We start from the raw sequence: 19,811 nt of genomic DNA on the forward strand, positions 1-19,811 counted from the left end.
ACTTTTTGAATTTCCAGATAACCTATGAGCTGCATTTATATTTTATGAATAACTGCTTATTTTCTGTATTGTATTTTAATATAAAAGGCCAGGAGCAGTGGCTCACACATGTAATCCCAATACTTTGGGAGGCCAAGGCAGGAGGATTGCTTGAGCCCAGGAGTTTGAGACCAGTCTGGACAACATAGTGAGGCCCCCCCTCATCTCTACAAAAAATACAAAATAATTAGCTGGGCGTGGTGGCATGCATCTGTGGTCTCAGCTACTCCCAGCTACTTGGGAGGCTGATGTGTGAGGATCACTTGAGCCCAGGAGTCTGAGACCAGCCTGGACAACATAGTAAGGCTCTGTCTCTACAAAAAACTTTTAAAAAATTTGGCTGGGCATGGTGGCTCATGCCTATAATCCTAGAACTTTGGGAGGCCGAGGCGGATGTATTACCTGAGGTCAGGGGTTTGAGACCAGCCTGGCCAACATGGCAAAACCCTGTCTCTACTAAAAATACAAAAATTAGCCAGGCATGGTGGCACATGCCTGTAATCCCAGCTACCCGGGAGGCTGAGGCAGGAGAATTGCTTGAACCTAGGAGGCGGAGGTTGCAGTGAGCTGAGATCGTGCCACTGCACTCCAGCCTGGGTGACAGAGTGAGAGTCATCTAAAAAAAAAAAAAAAATTAACTGTGGCTGGTGGTGTGTGCCTGTGGTCTCAGCTACTTGGGAGGCTGAGGTGGGAGGATCCCTTGAGCCTGGGATGTCGAGGCTGCAGTGAGCCACTGTACTCCAGCCTGAGCAACAGAGCAAGAACCTATCTCTTAAAAAGGGGGGGAAAGGAAAGAAAAACTTTATTTGTAGCCCCAAAGGTTTTTAAAGAACAAAAAACCAAATACCCCTTAAAAATTTTTTTCTTTATTTTTCAAACTCATCTATCACAACATGAAAGAAAATTTTGGATTAAAAATGGTGTAGCCCTTCATGTCTTTGTCCCTGTAAATAGATATTTCATGTTATTGTAGTTACCGTGTATGTTATATGCTGCTTTTTCCCACTTAAACTTACTTTTCCATGTACCGTAATTATTTTAATAACTGTGTACTTGTTCCAGTGAGTTGACTATAATTTTTTCTACCCTGTTATCTACCTCTAGCTCCATTGAACATCTTCCTTCTGTTAAGTGATAGCCATAAGTTCTTAGTAGCGAAATTATTGGATCAAAGAGTAGGACAATTTTTATGGCACTTCTAATGTGTGTTTTCAGGCATTGCCTTGAATCTCAACCCTGCCCTATACTTACTAAACAAGTTATTGAAGCTTTGAAAAACTCAGGAAATGGGGATACTTCACCTATGTCCTGGAATGGTTGTGAGGATAAAATGAGATGATGCGTGCAAAGCCCGTATTGTAGTACCTGGCACAGAAGAGAGATATTTCCTACATGGCAGCTGCTGTGATGATCTCCTGGTGATGACTGTGCTATTACTTGACTAACATGATTCCATCATGCCAGCAGTCTTCTAGACCACTTGCACCCAGCGTTGGATAGCAAATGATGGAGAAGCCTTGCTGTGCATTAAGGCCCTTCTGCTTTGGGAAATGCACCCATGCCAGAGACAAGCACCATTTCCAGATGCTTGGTCTCTAGCGGGGGAATACAGATGTGTAAATTGGTGGTAACAAGGCAGAGTGAAGCAAGTGGTTAACAGCAGTCTGAATCAAGTGCTATGGAACTTCTGAGGAAAAAGTGACGAATTCTGCCTGATCTAATTAGGAAGCAAGGCCTCATTAGAGGTGATGCTTGCTGAGCCAAGGCGAAAGTCATGGGGACAATTTTGGTAGTTGGGAAAGACAGATCATTCTAGGCAAAGGGAATACCCTGAGCAAAGCACATGGCTTGACCGTAGATGAAGCATCTGAAGAATGAAGAAGTTTACTTAGTTGGAGTCCAGAATATCGTGGAAGAGAATCCTACAGAAACAGGCTGGAAGTGACATCATGAACGTCCTGGAAATGTGTACCTAGGAGTTTAGTTTTTACTCCAGAGGCAGTGCACAATGGCAAATGTTTGGGGATGCATTTTGATTGCATAATTGACTGTTTTAATGCTTGCTCTGTCATGTGCGATCTGTATCATATTTTCGTTCATAAAGTGCTAAAAGGGCCAAAGTAAAATCACTCTGAAAGCATATGGTTGTTTTTATATGTTTTTTGATGTTTTAATTATACTGACAGAAATACTGACTATTGTATTTTTGTCCATTACAGGATTCTGCTCTAATACTTGATGTTCCTCTGGGTGTGATCTCGAGAATTGAAAAAATGGGAGGCGCGACAAGTAGAGGAGAAAATTCCTATGGTCTAGATATTACTTGTAAAGTAAGAGATTCGATACTTTCTTATGCAAAGAACAAGGCACGTTAGTGTTGAATGACAGTAGACAATTAATGTGGATTTGAAAAAAAAATCAAAATCTCATGTTCATCTAAGGCCCTGGAAAATGGTTCTTCCCTTAAGAACAAGCTTTTCAAAAGTGCCTGGGAAATAGTGTCCACGTGAGGGACCCACTGCAATCACCAAATACAAGGACTCGAGGAACTGGTCAGTTTGTTAGCTTGACTGAGTGGGAAGAGAACTTTATAGATAAAATTTCTTAAACCACTGTAGTTTTTGCTCCAGCTTACTCCTGGCGCCCCTTCATGTCATGTGTTACCATGAAGGAAGGAGGAATAGAAGAGATTTTGCCCTCTGTTAACAGGATGTGTCCTTACCTCTAATAACCTTCGTAACTTTTGCTTAGGTCATTTTCAGAGGTACATTTTGCTATGATAGTAACCACGTCTTGAGCATTTGTGTCCATCCAAACACATGCTAGGTGCTTTGCATTTGATCCTCAAGTACAACCCTCTGAGATGGGCATATTGTAGGGAGCCTGAGGCTCCAAAGAGTTGGGTAACTTTGCTAAGATAATTTCTGAAGGCTGGGACCCAGAAGGTGGGGATGTGTTCAAGCGTCTCAGGTGACTGTGAACCACTAGTCCAGTGCAGGGCTTTGCAGACTTTTTCTGTGAAGGGCTCAGTAGCAAATATTTTAGGCTTTGTGGGCCACATCAGATTTCTGTTGTGTATTCTTCTTTGTGTGTTTTCAACCCTTTTGAAGTGTTAAAAAAAAAAAAAAAAAAAAAGTCAATCTGAAGACCTGGGCTGAAGTTTGCTGGCCCCTGGCCAATCCAAGTCGTTCATTATATTGATAGGGAAGTGAGGCCTTTGCTGTGTGAGATTACTTGCCTTGTGTTGCCTAGGGAGCCAGCGGAAGAGCCAGAACCAAAAACTAAGTCTCCTTTTTCTAGTCTCATACACTGCGATTTCTCAAAACCAACATTGTGTGCTTATATTTGGATTATGCCACAATATGGTGTTTTTCTTTCCAGTTTATAAAAGATCAAGACTCGTTTTTTCTATCAGAAACTAAAGGATAATGCCATTATTAAATCTTAACTGAAATTCACCACTACCATCCACCTCAGCTTTTTTTGGTGGTGTTTTAATTCGAGCTACCTTAATGCTTTATCTATTATCCCAGCTACTGTCTACCCTTTGGGGCCTAGAAACATGGGAATTTACTTTGAAGGAAGACTTTTGTATTTTGCATAAAAGGATTTATGGGAGTAGAGTTTAATATTAGAGTACTCAAGGGAAAATGGGGTTGCTATATTGACAGTTTTGAGGTGACTTTCATTCTTACAGGGTTTTAAAAAACCTATTTTCTGCCTTATAATAGGAAAAACTTGTACTTAAATATCAATCCCCCCAAAATTAATGAGACAAAGCACATTTTCACCCTTGACTATTTACGAACAAAAGGCGTAGGAACAACTCACCAAGCATAATTCTGAAATGTTACATATGTATATTTTTTGGAGTTAGCGTGAGCCCAAAGGTGATGGCTAAGAACAATGTTGTAGCACAACCTTTTAACTAAATTATCTCCCCAGAAACACTGACGTCACAGAGTCATATTCCATTTTCTCAGTAACAAACCTGACATTGATACAAAGGAAATCTGCTGCGGTGAGATAAAAGACTCACTGGCCTGTCTCTCATAGGTCAACTTTTGCCTGCAGTCAATAACCATGATACAACCGCATTTCTCTCTTGAAACAAGTAGTTACAACTCCTATAAATTTGGCTATGCCAGCAATGCACATAGAGATTTCTGCTTGCCAGTAGCAACTTTCCCACGGTAGATACAAGGCCCAGAGGATGTTGTCCAGCAGCAGGAGAAAGGTAGTTCTGAATATGCAAATTCTTACCCTGCAGGCCCCATACCAGCCCCTGGTGCCTGTGTGGAGTCTTTCAAACAAAAAAAAAAAGCGAAGTAAAACCATACCACCACAAAGCCTTCTCTTTCCTTCCCCACCTCACTCCCATGTACTCGCCTTAAAGACATAGTGTGGCATTTTGAAGTCAGCAGTGATGTGTGCTGTTTCTTTGGAAATGATGCCTCAGTAAATCAACTCTTCAGAGTCGTTGCAGCAGGGATATGTATTCTTCAACTCTTACTATAGTGAGGCTTGGAACATCACCACATGACCCGGCTGTTAAAAAGGCTGAGGGTCTCACTAGGAGACTCTTAGCCCATGTGGATCTTTCCCTGATGAGTCAAACTCTGAGGAAACCAGGTGGAACTTACCAGTTAGTCTGTGCTCCTATTTCTGTTACAGATTTGGTGATCTGCCACCTGTGAGTCATTTGCCTTTTCTACTTCAGTTTTGTTGGCAAGAAATAATATTCTGTCTTTAATTGCATCTTAATCAGATGGCAAAAAGAAGTTACTTGAATCACTTGTGCTTTGGCACATTAAAAGTAGCTGTTTGAATCACTGATAGATCAGAATAAATATTCATGTAGAGATGGTCTAATTTCTGGCCAAGCAGTGAAGAGAACGATGTTACAGAATTACCATCTGACTTGCGGCTGTTAGGAAGAAAGTTCGTCACAGGGCCTGAGCCCTGAGAGTACTCAGCTCTCCAGTATTGCGCTTGTGGCTGGTCGTATACCCTTTTAATGCATATCATCCCATTGAAATGATTATTCCCCTTATTTAACTGTTCATTGCATCATAAACCAATAACTAATATCCCAATTTTCTTGGGAGGTGATATGAATGGGTTGTTGGACTTTATTCTTTGACATGCTTTTTAAAAAAGCATGGAATCGTGGAGCTGGCAAGGCCTAGTAGATGTCATCTGTATACAGAGTGCTCAATCTCAAGTTCTTTATGAGTGGTCTCAGACTTTAGTTCTTCATACTTCATTTGCTACTATTTGTGTTTGGAGATGTCTTGTGAAGGCCATAGCCTGTGCTGGTCCTTCAGACTGAAGACTTGGGAAGCGTTAAGAGTGCTCTTGAGATAAGGAAGGAAAAAGCACCTTGAAAAAAAATGAAGATTATGATATCCAAGAGGGCAACAATTAGGTCTGTACCGCTCCTGAAGTGGCTTCATGGTCCAACATAGCACTCCTTTATCTGAAATGAAAGTTGAAAGTGCACTGCAGAGCATAGGGTTCCAGTGCAGAGCCATCACTCAGTCACAGCACTGTAATTGATTTTTTTTTAAGATACAACCTTAAAAAAACTCCAGTCTTGAAAATAAGATAGAATGTTATATCTGTATATGTAATACAAATTGACATTTAAAGGAGCTTATTTGGTTTGGATTTGGTTTAAAACAAAGTTTTCCTGCTTATTGAACAGATATGTATTGGAAGCTACCTTTAAAATCTGGTTTTGACTGTTTATTTTTAGTTCCAAAAGTATAGTTACTACTAATATGGGCTACTTTAACGTGGCTTTATATGGAACTCTGTGAAGGTAAAATTGTAGAATAAAAATATATTACTTGCATGAGAGCTTAAAATGTCAGTCATTTAGGAAGAGAGCGTCTGTATTTTAATGACATGTTTGACAATGTTGAGATTATATTTGATAGCAGGTACTCTTTAGAAAAGTTGTTTGAATAAAATAGTTTTATAATTAAAAAAAAATATCAGGGCCGGATGTGGTGGCTTGACACCTGTAATCCTGGCACTTTGGGAGGCTGAGGCAGGCAGATCACCTGAGGTCAGGAGTTCGAGACCAGTCTGGCCAACATGGAGAAACCCCATCTCTACTAAACATAGAAAAAATTAGCTGGGCGTGGTGGTGCATTCCTGTAGTCCCAGCCACTCAGGAGGCTGAGGCACGAGAATCCCTTGAACCCAGGAGGCGGAGGTTGCAGTGAGCCGAGATCATGCCACTACACTCCAGCCTGGGCCACAGAGTGAGACTATGTCTCAAAAACTAAATAAAATAAAATAAATTTAAAAAAATTTAAAAATACCTCAGAAACCAGTGAAAGTAGATGGACCATAATAGATATTAAATACCTCAGAACCCAGTGAAAGTAGATGGATCATAGTAGATGTTGTGCAAGGCAAGGTTTGATTTTTTTTTCCTTTTTATAAAATGAATTTTGGCTCTGTCTTCTCCTTAGCGCTAGTTGCTTTATCTTGTCTTTACATTCATGGCTATGATGGAAATATTTTCAGGTGTTCTTAAACCAGATATATCAAATTACCATATAAAACAAAGCAATTTTGTAATAATTTAGATTAATTGCCCTTTTAGGTAAGTGAATCTTCTCCCTTAATTGAGTGGAAGATTTCTTGCTAATTAACATGACTTTCTTTGAAGACTGAACTGTCATACTTCTCCTTTGCCCCCAGGACATGAGAAACCTGAGGTTCGCTTTGAAACAGGAAGGCCACAGCAGAAGAGATATGTTTGAGATCCTCACGAGATACGCGTTTCCCCTGGCTCACAGTCTGGTAAATTCCAGCGCTCTCCTCAGCGTGGGAAGGTTCTCAGTGCCTCCTCTGTGAAAACTGCCTGCAAACTGGGATCCTCTTTCTTTTAATGTCTGTGTTGTGTTTCCCAGTGTGATTGTGTCTGCGGAGGTGTTTATTAAATAATTTCATCATTTCCAGAGGGAATAGGTCTCTCCCCTGTCAGTCAACTTTGGAGCTAATGAGCAATGAGTGTCAGGCTTTTGTGGCTCCAGTTGTAAATGGGAACAAAGTCTCTGAGCCTAAATGCCATTTGAACAAATACAGGTGTGTGGTGTAGGTACTGCACCAATAGCTGAATAGGGGCAGTTTTATTTTTGAAAAGAATAACCTTTCAAATGTCATTTGATAGCATTTAGTATGTAATTGGCAGGACCAATTTATTATGCATTTAATTAGTTGTAATCTATGACTTAGTCCAAAGGTGATTCAGTATATGTACCTAAAACTCTTCCTTCCTCTTCACCAAACTACTGGAGTAACCTTACTCTTACTGCATGACTGAAATAAGCCTTTCTATGAGTTTTGCTCTTAGAACAATCTTTCTTTATATCCTGCCTCCGCCTTGCCTCCTGTTTTACTGCCGTGCCTTACTTGAATCTTCTAACCCCTGTCCTCCTCCTCAGTGTGGCTTGAACTTAGGTGCAAATACCTGCCAAGGGGAGAGTGAAAAAATAATTATTTACAACATATACCGTATAAATGCCTTTATCTTAAGTATAAGATGACCATATTGCAGACTAAACTGAAGGTGATGGAAGGGACCCTTAAGTAGAAGAGGCATGTGTTGAACGCAGATGAAAATGTAATGCTTGGGAACAAATGTGCTGATCTCATAATTGAATCTATTTTCAGCCTTTTCTAAGTTTCTGATTAAATATGTGATTTTTAAAAATATGTCTATATTAGAGTTTTTAATTCTATTAGGATAAAAAGAGAGTCTGATGGGAACACATCTTCTTAATTATTATGAAAGTGAGAATGTGAGTCTAATTGATGAAAGTTCAATTAGGAAATGTGTTCTATCTTGATTTATGCATATCTGGCCCTAAATTATCAGAAATTGACAGAATGGCAGGTTTGAAGGAGCTGAAGCCCCAGTCTGTCTCCTGCAAGATCTTGCTTCATCAGACATCCCCTTTCTCTGGTATCTTCTCTTTCTTCTAGGGTGTACTCCCCTAAAAAAGTCAAGTGCTGGACCAGCTTTCCCCTTATACTACTGTCCCATCCTTCATTTCATTGCCAAACTTCTGGAAAGAATATTCTAGCCTATCCTCATCTCCAGTGCATTCATTCCTCCAACCCATTCCAGTATGGAGCTCATTACTGGCCAAATCTAGTGGCTCATTTCCATCTCATTCTGTTTGATCTCTTCCCCAGCATTCAACAATTTTGACCACTGTCTTCTTGAAACTCTTGGTTTCTGTATTCCTGCACCATCTTGATTGTTCCTTTCCAGTCTCCACTACCTCTGTCTTTTCCTTAAATGTAAATATGTCTTCACTCTCATCCCTCTTCTCATCTTATTAACTTTGCCTTGATGGTTTCGTTTCGTTTAAAGTTGTCACTGCTATGTAGATGACTTCTAAATCTAACCGTGATACTGTCCTTGAGTGAGTCCGATGAGTCTAACCCTCAAATTCTTTCCTCTGGGAGTCTGAGAATCACAAGCTCATCTGGTGCCGTGGCTCACGCCTGTAATCCCAGCACTTTGGGAGGCCGAGGAGGATGGATCACTTGAGGTCAGGAGTTCGAGACCATCCTGGCCAACATGGTGAAACCCTGTCCTACTAAAAATATAAAAAAATTAGCTGGGTGTAGTGCTGGGCACCTGTAATCCCAGCTACTCAGGAGTCTGAGGCAGGACAATCGCTTGAACCCAGGAGGCAGAGGTTGCAGTGAGCTGAGATCATGCCATTGTACTCCAGCCTGGGCGATAAAAGCAAAGCTCCATCTCAAAAAAAAAAGACTCACAAACTTCTTGTTGCCCTAACCTCTTTGCAGTTCATGAAACCTACCTTTCATCCTATATGTCCCGCAAGTTTGAGGATCCCCAGTTGTTTAGGTTTGATAACTTGAAGTCAGCTTTTCAATCCCGCCCCCCCCGCTATTCCTCCCATAGGCACATCAATTCTGAATCCTGTAAGTTCTACTTAGTAGCAACACCCAGCTATTTCCTCTCATTTCTACTTATGCTTCCTACCTTAATCCATGCTTCCAAACTGGCTTCCCTTCTTTCAGTTTCTTCCCCTTCCAGCTAATCCTACACAATGCTGCCAGTTGTTGTTTGTTTTGTTTTTAAATATGATCATGTTACTGTATCACCCTCTACCCCTCAAAAAACAAACCCCCAGTTACTTTTCATAGCTTGTGCCCTACACTGCAGCTGCACAGGGCTGCCCTATGCTCTTCTGGCACACACAATACTTTCTTGGTTCAGATTTTGCTATCCCCTTTACCTGCAGTCCCCTCATCTCTTGCATACCCATCTTCCACACACTTAGCCTTCAACATCTTAATCTGTCCTCTGTCCTTTTCCAGGCCATATGTGTGTGCCCCCGGTGAGAGTTCATCTTACCTCTCAATTGTTAGTCTTTGCAAGTTCCTCTATCAGAGCACTTATCTCAGTGTGCTTTATGGAATAATTTTGTCATAACTATCTCCTACCTCCCCCTACCACTGCCTGATAAATTATGAGCTTATCAAGGCAGGGATCAGCCTTTATTTCTCTCTCTACTGTCAGCACAGTGACACCTGCATGGGAGTTTTGTAATGATGGGTTTCTTCTTGAACTTGGGTTAGTAGAAAGGAAGGAAAAATCACTATATGGAAACAAATGAGATGGATGTTTCTGAATATTACAAATCGAACACCAAAACCTAGAAATCTCTGTTGCTGTTATTGGAGTCATCCACAGAGGGCTTGATTTCTCAAGTCTGGTACTTGACCATATTTTTCATACCTGTGCTGAGAGTCCCTGCTTCTTGTTTTAGGAAGTCAATAAAGTAGCAAACTGCCAAAAAAAAAAAAAAAAAAAAAAGTCAACTGAATTGCTCATATGAGGTTTTGGAAGGTGACATTATCTTAGGTTTTAATCACTGAAATTCATCCTTAAAAAAAGTTTGCCAGTCACCAATACAATGCAAGATACAGATTGAAACAGATCAGCCCTTGACCCTGCTTTTGGAATAACAGTCCCTGATACTCAAGTCCACATGTGCAACTGTTTCATCAGTCAAGTTCATTTCATGTCTTGTGTTGGGTGGTGTCAGGATGCAGTGGGGGCAGTCAAGGATTAAGTAGTGTGTAGGATGAATGATACCTAGTCCCACTGAGGGATGTGACAGTCAAACAGTAGTGATATGACAAATATGTTTAGCCCCAACATAAGATAGTATACATTCATTTGTGCAAGAGAAACGCAAAGGAAATCCACTGGGGACTCATAGGAAGAAGAGACCACATCTAACCAAAATTGGAAAAGCCTACATGGAATTGATAGTTGTTAGTGTAGGGCCTTGAAGAATGGATTGAATTTCCAGTGAAGGACTTCTGAGGTCTGGGGCTTGAGTGATGAGGGTGGGGCACTGTCCACAGAGTAGGGAAGTCAGAAAAAGATTTTATCTGCAGAAACAGGTGGAAGAAAGGGGAAGGGGGAGGAACAATGAGTTCTGTTTTGGACACATAGCATTTCATGTATTTTGACAGAATTGACAGCAAGCCGCGGAAGGCCTGCCCCTCAGAAAAGAGTCTAGAGATGCAGATTTGGAATAGTGGTTCTTAAGCCATTTGAAGTTATGGGCTTCTTTGAGAATACGATGTAAATTATCATTTCTCTTCCCCTCAAACATGCAGTCATGTACAAAATCTTACCTAAAATTTTAGAGGACTTCTGGCCTCTCTGAAGCCCCTTTGTAGGGCCCTGGTAAAGTAATCCTGGTATGTAATAAAAAAGTCCCGAACCAGAATCTTGGGAGAGGCCATCTTTAGGGAGTGAAGATAGGAAAGGAGCTGGAAAACGGAACGGTTACAGAGGCGAGGGAAGAGCCTGGAAAGGATTAACAGGATGTCATGGGTGTCAATGCTGGGAGAGCTGGGGAGATGGATCACAAGCTCCCTGGGGACCTGACCCTAACTGTGACCTGCTTAAAGTCAGGACCTCCTTTTATTATCTTTGCAACTCTAGTGCCTAGTCCAGTGCCTGGCATACGTTTTTGTTTTTTGGGGTTTTTTTTTGTTTGTTTGTTTTTTGTTTTGAGGAAGTCTCGCTCTTTCACCCAGGCTGGAGTGCAGTGGCGTGATCTCTGCTCACTGCAGGCTCCACCCCCCGGGGTTCACGCCATTCTCCTGCCTCAGCCTCCCGAGTAGCTGGGACTACAGGCGCCCGCCACTGCGCCTGGCTAATTTTTTGTATTTTTAGTAGAGACGGGGTTTCACCATGTTAGCCAGGATGGTCTCGATCTCCTGACCTCGTGATCCGCCCGCCTTGGCCTCCCAAAGTGCTGGGATTACAGGCGTGAGCCACCGTGCCCGGCCGTTTTTTTTTTTTTTTTTTTTTTTGAGCTTTTATAAATCTCAGAAAATGATCTCAGGGTGAAGGGGACAAACACCAGTTTGCAGGTGTTTAAAGGAAGCATAGTTGGTTTAAAAAAGAGTAGCAGGCATGTTGAGGGAAGACAGTTTTTACCTTAGAATTTGAAAAAGGAAAATGAATATATTTGTGGAAAGAAATCTTGCCTCTTTTCAAGGCAAGAGAGAGAAGGGATCTTTTCTTGAGCAGGATCCTGAAGAAGGCAGAGGGGGATGGGATCCAGCCCAGTTTGTGGGGCAGTTTGGGAAAGGAGAAGGGACCATTATTTCTCTGAGACAGGAGGGGAAGAAAAGTTTCCAAACTGTCACAGTGGGGAATGTGGGAGTGTGCCAAAAAGGGCTTTCCTAGGAGGTAACATAAGCCTGATTGCCTTGAACAATACAAAGGGCCCCTGCTCGAAAAAGATCACTTTGTTAATATTATTGGAACTGTTCAGCCAGCTGCAGATTATCTTAGTGATTTTTATTGGCATTTGAAGTCAGAAGTGAACTTGCTGTTGCATCTATGAAATGGTGTCTGGAGGCCAAGCAAGCTGGGTCCTGACTCCAGCCAGGTCATGAATACACCGTGAGTGGGCTTTTCCATTTCAGACCACCCCTTTGGCTCTCTCTGGCCTCCTGTCCCATTAGTATTTTCACCACTCAGTGTTTTCAAGTCATGACTTAACACTTTGAATTGAACTTGAGCTGTTCAGCAACACAGAGTTCACCCCAAACCGTTAACTTCATTGTTTCTGTGTTATGTCAATCTGGTAAGATGTGCACTTTTTTTTAGTAACATTTCTATTTTGGCCAAAAATAGAAATTTATTCATTTATTTTCTTTTTTAAAATCTATTTGCTTTGCTTTTCAAACACTAGAAATTGTACTTAATTCTCAAATTGCATGCAGCTCAATACTAGTTCTAGGTAAATGATATATTTTAATAAATGTCAGTGTTTCTGATAGTATGGTGATTTTTTTAAGGCAGAAATTAAAATCATCATGTATAACTGAACAGAGCCTGATAGTGCTACAGAAAGATAAAGAGTTTGATTGTTGGGGAGATACGTTCAAGGGCAAAGTTGTTCTTTTATTGATTTTCTTTATTGTTTGCTCATTTTTTATTCAGATGGGATAATCAGAGATAATACACATATTAGATGAGAGTTTTTTAAACTGTCAATCCTAACCTACTAGTGAGTCATAAAATCAATTCACTAGGTTGCAGCCAGCATTTGTAAATAGAATAGAATAAGAGCATAACACATAATATGGGTAAGTGTGGCTACGTGAGACATTTCTCTCCGGTGTATGTGTGTATTGGGTCATGGTGTTGAAGTGCATTGCTTACCGTTAATCGTGGGCCAAAAAGTTTGAAAAACACCATTTTAGGTAATGGTAGAATATGTAGAATAACCTGCACTTTAAGTTATTGTAGGCGTTAATATAGTCACTTAAATCTACCTTTATAGCAATAGGCGCACGTGGATTTTCTTGAATTTTAAGTGAAGGTTTAGAGTTTATGAATAAACTCGTGGGATATAGACTCACATAAAGGAAGTCTAGGGCTAGAAGAAATGAAGCCTGAGACCCGGGTGCCAGGCTCATAGCAGCCACTGATGGGGAGACCCTGTGAGGGGACATGTTTGCAGAGCCTTTCTGGTGTGTGGTAACAAGCATGTGCCATTGGAGTCCAGTGGTCTGTGTCTGAATCCAGCTCAGTCACTTACCTGCTTGGTGACCTTGGAAGTCATACAATGTTTATGTGCTTCTGTGTTCTTATCTGTAATGGAGATAATAACAGTCTCTACCCCGTTGGGGTTTTGTGAGGATTAAATGTAAAGTGCTTACGACGCTGCCTGGCACGCAGTAAGTACCCAATAAATGTCAGTTCTGTTCTTAGGGTGCCGTTTTCCCAGCAGGTGTAGAGACTAAGGATGATTACCCAGCACGCTTTTGCCCAAGACTATTAATAAGGTAATCGTGATAACATGTGGGGCACTTTAAGCTCTTTCAAAGAAAGATGCTATATATAGATTAGTATTCTTATTAACAAACCATTGGTTGTACCTTGAGAAAGGACTCTTTGAAAAAAGTCAGAGCATTATATCCAGAAAGCATCTGACCTAGAAGGGTGAGATATGGGGGGCAGCGATATATATGAAAAGAATTCTTCAGAAATGCTTTTCCATGTTTTTCTTTCCATCTTTTGACCCTGCTCAGGCTTACTGCTTTTAGGGAAACATGGCTCATTCAGGTTTATGTTTCTGCACTTGCCACTTTTCTTTGACATTCTGCATTAAGCTCTTTAGCATCACAATATTTCTGTTATTCTATGAACTGATTAGCAGTCATATAGTTGCGAAATTTTTGTTTTCGTGTGTGTGGTGGGAGATATTTGACCTTCTTATGTCAGTCAGAAAAGACATAAGTGAGGTAACTTGCTCTTGGTAACTCTAATTTCAGGAGAGAAGCAGCTGGGTTGCACGGCCTTTACTGTGGAGACCAGCAGCCTTCTGAGGACTGCTGGCGTAGTACATTAGATTGCATGCAAAGGATGGAAGCAAGGTCTTCCAGACAGCAGCATCTTTGTGAGCAGGGCTCATCAGCATTTGCAGGTGTTTGTTACAGCTGCCTTTGGTTTTCATAGTCTTTGCTGCTTATTTCTTTTTGCCTAGCTTTGGTGAACCACATCAAGCCCTGCCGTATGGCTTAAACACTACCATATCTACCCCGTGTCCTCTCTTGCTCTACTCCAATTGTGCTTACTTGTAAAAAGATTTTCATAAAAGTTAGTAGAGTGCATTATGGAGGTATATATCTTTTATGATCATCTGAACGACAGGTATAAATGATCCTATGAATGGAGAATTAACATAGGATTTTTTGGGGGGTTTTTTTTGTTTTTTGAGATGGAGTCTTGCTCTGTCACCCAGGCTGGAGTGCAGTGGCATGATCTCGGCTTACTGCAACCTCCGCCTCCCCAGTTCAAGCTGTTCTCCTACCTCAGCCTCCTGAGTAGCTGGGTCTACAGGTGCTCACCACCACGCCCGACTAATTTTTGTATTTTTAGTAGAGACGGGGTTTCACCATGTTAAGATGGTCTCAATCTCTTGACTTTGTGATCCGCCCGCTTCAGCCTCCCAAAGTGCTGGGATTACAGGCGTGAGCCACCGCGTCCAGCCAACATAGGATGTTTTATTTTGTGCCTCAGAAATGTGGAAATTTTTATAAATTGCTTTGCAATTTTAAATGAGGCTTAAATTTAGTGGACCCTTACTTTCTGGGCTGATTATGGAATTAATAGATAAAAAGAAACAACTCATTTTCAGAGGGACACTGAAATGAAGTACACACACACATGCTTTTAGCCTAGATGTGGCCTAATGACTAAAAGTTATGTCTTAGTTATCTGTTTCCTTTTGGGGCAGGACTTTTTTTTCTTGAATCAACAGTAAACTTGGCAAATTGACACACTAGTTATGCTTTTAAGTCTCCTTCCTTCCTGCCTCCTCTAAGACTTGGTCCTCTATTCTCGTTGATCTCTCTGTCTCCACCACCTTCTCCCTCTCAGCCTTGAAATGTGCTTGGTTCTTCTCCCTATTGCCTGTCCTCTGGAACTGACATTTCACCTGGCCTCCTGTAGCATTGCTGTCCATGGTCAGAAGCGTAGAATTCCCCGCCCGCATCTATTCACTCCATAACTCATTGCAATCAGTCTTCTAGCCCGCTCACTGGAGTGGAATGATTCTTCTGAAAATGACCCAAGGCCCTACAAGTTAGAAAACTTGGTAGTCTGTTAGACCATATGCCTTTCAACTGCACCATCGTTTGACTCTCAGCTATCCCACCCCTTCCTTTCAAAGTGGTGCTTTTAAAATACTGAGTAGATACAAGAGGATATTTATAAAATATGTATAAAATCTAAAGAATGCTGATTGATGGAACTTTCCTTTGTGTCTCCTGAGATGTAAGCTGGGTAATTTCTTCAGTTTTATCTTCTACTTTGGCTGTGCCTGATCTGAGTTTTTGTTTGCTAAAATTTCCATTGTTATGTTTTTTTAATTATAAAAGTTCTATTTGATTGTTTTTTCAGATCTCTTTGGCCATTATTTATAATCTCTTCTTCTGTGCTCAGATTTCTCATCCTCTTTTTGACTTCTGAAAGCACATTAAATATAATTTATAATATGCATCTGATGATTACAATACCCGAAGTCTTTGTGGCCTTTTTTTCTACCACAGGTGTGTGTGTTTGCTGGCTCATGGCACTTTGTTTCTGATGTGGGTGTGTCTTGTGATTATTGCCTGCAAATTCCTATTCCTTGGAAGTTTATCTGTGGGAATACTCTGAGCATATGACTGAAGGCAATTTTACCAAGAGAGGGTTTGTGTTTCTTTCTGCCAGGCATCTTGAAGCACAGCTGGTTTGGGACGCTTATGAATTAAATTCTCAGGTTGGATGTTTTTGGGACCATCCAAGTTTTGTGAGTTTGGTCCACATACTACTTAAGGGCTGACTTGTGACTACAAATTTCTAGTGGGGGATGGTGGTAGGGATTTGTTTCCTCCCTTGCTTGGCACCAATAATCTAGACAGGAAGGTTCTCTTGAAGTCCCCAGGTGGTCCTTTCCCATTCATCCTTCCCCTGAGTGTAGCACTTGGGAGGTTTCCTCATTTTGGTTTGGCCAGGTCTTCAGGCCCTATCTCCTGTGCCCCAAGAGGCCATGAAAACCAGTTCTGGAAGTGGCCTGAAAGTGAAAGCCGGTGTGTTCCTCTTGCTGTCTGCATTCCTGTTTGCAGTTAGTTTTTGGCTTCTGAGTAAAAAAGTCTCTGTTATATCCAGCATTTTTAGGTGTTTTCAGCAGAAGTCCCGTTATGGCATATAGACCATCACATTTGCAGACACCTCTCCCTCTTTTTTGAAACCTAACTTTCCCCATAGCTTCTGAGATCTCTGCCTCTCACTTCTTTTCTGGCTCCTCTGCATCCTTCTACCATCTAGACATGGGTTTTCTACAAAAGTCTGTCCTTCTTGCTCTGAATTATGCCCTGGGCAAACTCATGTCCATGAACAGTGCCTTTCTAAGCATGGCTTCCAAATCTATAGCTTTATATTTCCCTGTAGCTGTTACAGAACTTCAAGCAACACCAAAAGGTCTGTTTAAAATGACTCTCATATGCCCCAGAAACCCACTCCTCTGTGTTCCTAGTTACTCTTAATGATATCATCGTCCTCTTGGTTCATTCAAATGTGAACATTCGAAATCAAGGCCATCAGAGGTTTTCATTTCTTCCTTTTCTTGTTTTCTTTTCTTTTCTTTCTTTCTTTCTTTCTTTTTAGACAGGGTCTTGCTCTGTCACCCAGGGTGGAGTGCAATGGTGTGATCACAGCTCACTGCAGCCTTGACCTCTTGGACTCAAGCAATCCTCCCACCTCAGCTTCCTGAGTAGCTGGGACCACAGGTGCCTGACTCTACACCTGGCTAATTTATTTTTCTTTTCTTTTAGATGGTGTCTCACTGTGTTGCCCAGGCTGATTTCAAGCTCTTGGCTTCAAGAAGTCCTACTGCCTCTGCCCCCTAAAGTGCTGGGATTACAGGCATGAGCCACCATACCTGGCCCCTGTTTCGTAGCATGTACTAAATCCAGGGGATTCTGCCTCCCCAGCCTGACTTAGTTCATATCTTCGTCTCCTCCCTTCTAAACTGTTGGAACATTGTTTGGAGGTCCTTCTACCTCCATTCTGTCTCCTATCCCTTGCCCCCAAACTTCAGCCAGTTCCTCCCTCTCTGTCGGTGCGAAGGCAGATCTCTGTCTCTTTCACAGTGTGGCCCACCTCTCTCCGTTTTTTGTTATCTGTCTTCACTCAATGGAGTTGTGTGTAGACTGAGATGTTCGCCAGGGGCCATGTATTCTCTGAGTTTGGCTGCCATTTGTGCCTTTTTGTTCTCGTCTTGTCCAGAGTTGTCTTATCCTTCCAGGGTAGTTCAGATACCAACAACGTCCCTCCAAGCCCCATCTGTCAAGAAGTAAGCTGGGCATTCTCTGGGCCTCATAGTACTTTCTCTCTCCACCTGTGGCACTTGCTGCTTTCCTCTCTATGTGCCCTCCTCATCTCTCTCCTTTGGATGACTTCCAACTCCTTAAAGACAGAGGTTGTGTCTTCCTTGCCTTTTTCTCCACTTCATACCTTGTTCATAGTAGAGCCTCAGTAAATGTTTATCGAGTGAATATACTAACGTAAATAGAGCGAATTAATCGGAATCAGTAGCAACCAAGACATCAGTGAGAATATTCTGCTTTTTAGAAAGGTCATTTATTCAATAAGTATTTACTTTTTAATTTAAGTTGTAAATAGGTAATATATGTTCATGATTGACAATTCAGGAACTGTAAAAGGGTATACAGAAAAGATATCTCCCTCCCAGCACACTTCAGCTACCTCATTGCCCTCCTCATAGACAACCAAGTTTTCAGTTTATTGCGTCTCCATCCAGTGATAGTTTAGGCCTATACACTTAACTGATTCACATTCCTTCCCCCTTAAGCCTAATGGTAGAGAGCTATATACACTGTCATGTATCTGTTTCCATCCACCAATAGACATTGCCCAGTGAATGTGCTTCTCCACCCTATGATCTTCATTCCATGTACTACCTTAATTCCTCATTGCCATATATGGTAACGTAACACAGGTTTGAGGGATTAGGACATGGACATCTTTGGGAAGACATTCTTCTTCTTATTATTTTTTTAAACAAGAGTCTTGCTCTGTTGCCCAGGCTGGAGTGCAGTGGCGCGATCTCAGCTCACTGCAACCTCCGCCTCCTGGGTTCAAGCGATTTTCGTGCCTCAGCCTCCCAAGTAGCTGAGATTATAGGTGTGGGCCACCACACCTGGCTAATTTTTGTATTTTTAGTAGAGATGGGGTTTCACCATGTTGGCCAGGCTGATCTTGAACCCCTGACCTCAGAGGTGATCTGCCTTCCTGGGCCTCCCAACATGCTGGGATTACAGGCGTGAGCCCCAGCCCTGGCTGGGAGGTCTTTATTCTGCTTACCATAGCAACCCATAGCAAGATCAGTATGTTTTCTGATCTTTTAATCTTTTTCAATCTAATAGGTGAAAATGTAGCTTCCAGTTTTATTTTGCATTTATCCTGTTTGGGTAAAATTGAATATCTTTAGGTTTGAGCTATTTGTATTTGCATTTCTCCATTCTCTGTATATTCTACCTATTTTTTGTTTGGATGTTTGGTCTTTTTCTTGTTAGTTGTAGGTACTACAACTAACACTACTAATACTACTACACTATAGCTATGTAATAGCTATAGTGATGTTTAATATGAGTGACTAATATTTTTCCTGTATGTTTTTTGACTTTATGATGGATTTTGCTACGGAGAATTGTTTTCTATTTATTTGGTAGCATTTGAGAGTCTGTGTTGAGGGGCTCTAAAACCACCCCCACGTGTGGTGATTCGATAAGAGGACTCACCGGACTCAGCATATGATTGTAGTCACAGGTATGGCTTATTACAGCACAAGGATACAAAACAAAACCAGCAAAGAGAAAAGGCACATAGGTTGAAATTCGGGGGAAACCAGGCACAGGCTTCCAGAGTTCTTGTCCAGTGGAATCAAACAGGATGCACTTAATTCCTCCAGCAATGAGTTGTGCAGCACATATGAGATGCTGCCCACCTGGGAAGCTCACTGGAGACTTTGTGTCCACAGTGTTTATTGGGGCTGGCCATGTAAGCACCCACTGCCTAGCACAAGCAAAATTCCAGGCTTCCAGAAGAAAAGCAGGAGTTCAGTGTAAACCACATTGTTTATACAAACAGTTTGGACACAGTGAACCAATCTTACCAGTGAGGGAATGGTGAGAACTCTGCTGAAATCCAGATTACCAAGTGTCTGGCAAGGCCAACCATGTATGCAGGCCTTTCTAAGGAGAGCAGCCTCAGGCCTGCCATGTTAATTCTTCTGCATACTTTTCTGTTATAGCTTCTGAGCCTTCTATCCCAATTAGGAAAATCTTCCCTACTCAGACTTATAAGGAATTATCTCAGCCAGGCATGGTGAGTCACACCTTGCAATCCCAGCACTTTGGTAAGTCGAGGCAGGCAGATCACCTGAGGTCAGGGATTCGAGACCAGCCTGGCCAACATGGCGAAACCCTGTCTCTACTAAAAATACAAAAATTAGCTGGGCGTGGTGGCGCATGCCTGTAATTCCAGCTACTCACAAGGCTGAGGCACGAGAATTGCTTGAACCTGGGAGGCAGAGTTTGTAGTGAGCCGAGATTGCTCCACTGCACTCCACCCAGGGCGACAGAGTGAGTGAGACTCCATCTCC

General features: G+C 41.7%; 1 protein-coding gene across 2 annotated transcripts in view; it reads left to right on the plus strand.

The window, feature by feature from the left end:
• Positions 1-19,811, plus strand: part of MTM1 (myotubularin 1) — a 102,825-nt gene that overhangs the window by 42,855 nt on the left and 40,159 nt on the right. For both annotated transcript variants that reach the window (XM_003271839.4, XM_030807027.1), the window contains exons 5-6: positions 2,259-2,369; positions 6,757-6,858. In XM_003271839.4, coding sequence (XP_003271887.2) covers positions 2,259-2,369; positions 6,757-6,858 — 213 coding nt within the window. The remainder of the gene's footprint in view (positions 1-2,258; positions 2,370-6,756; positions 6,859-19,811) is intronic.

This window comes from Nomascus leucogenys, chromosome X (assembly GCF_006542625.1).
Source record: "Nomascus leucogenys isolate Asia chromosome X, Asia_NLE_v1, whole genome shotgun sequence".
Classification (NCBI taxonomy): domain Eukaryota; kingdom Metazoa; phylum Chordata; class Mammalia; order Primates; family Hylobatidae; genus Nomascus; species Nomascus leucogenys.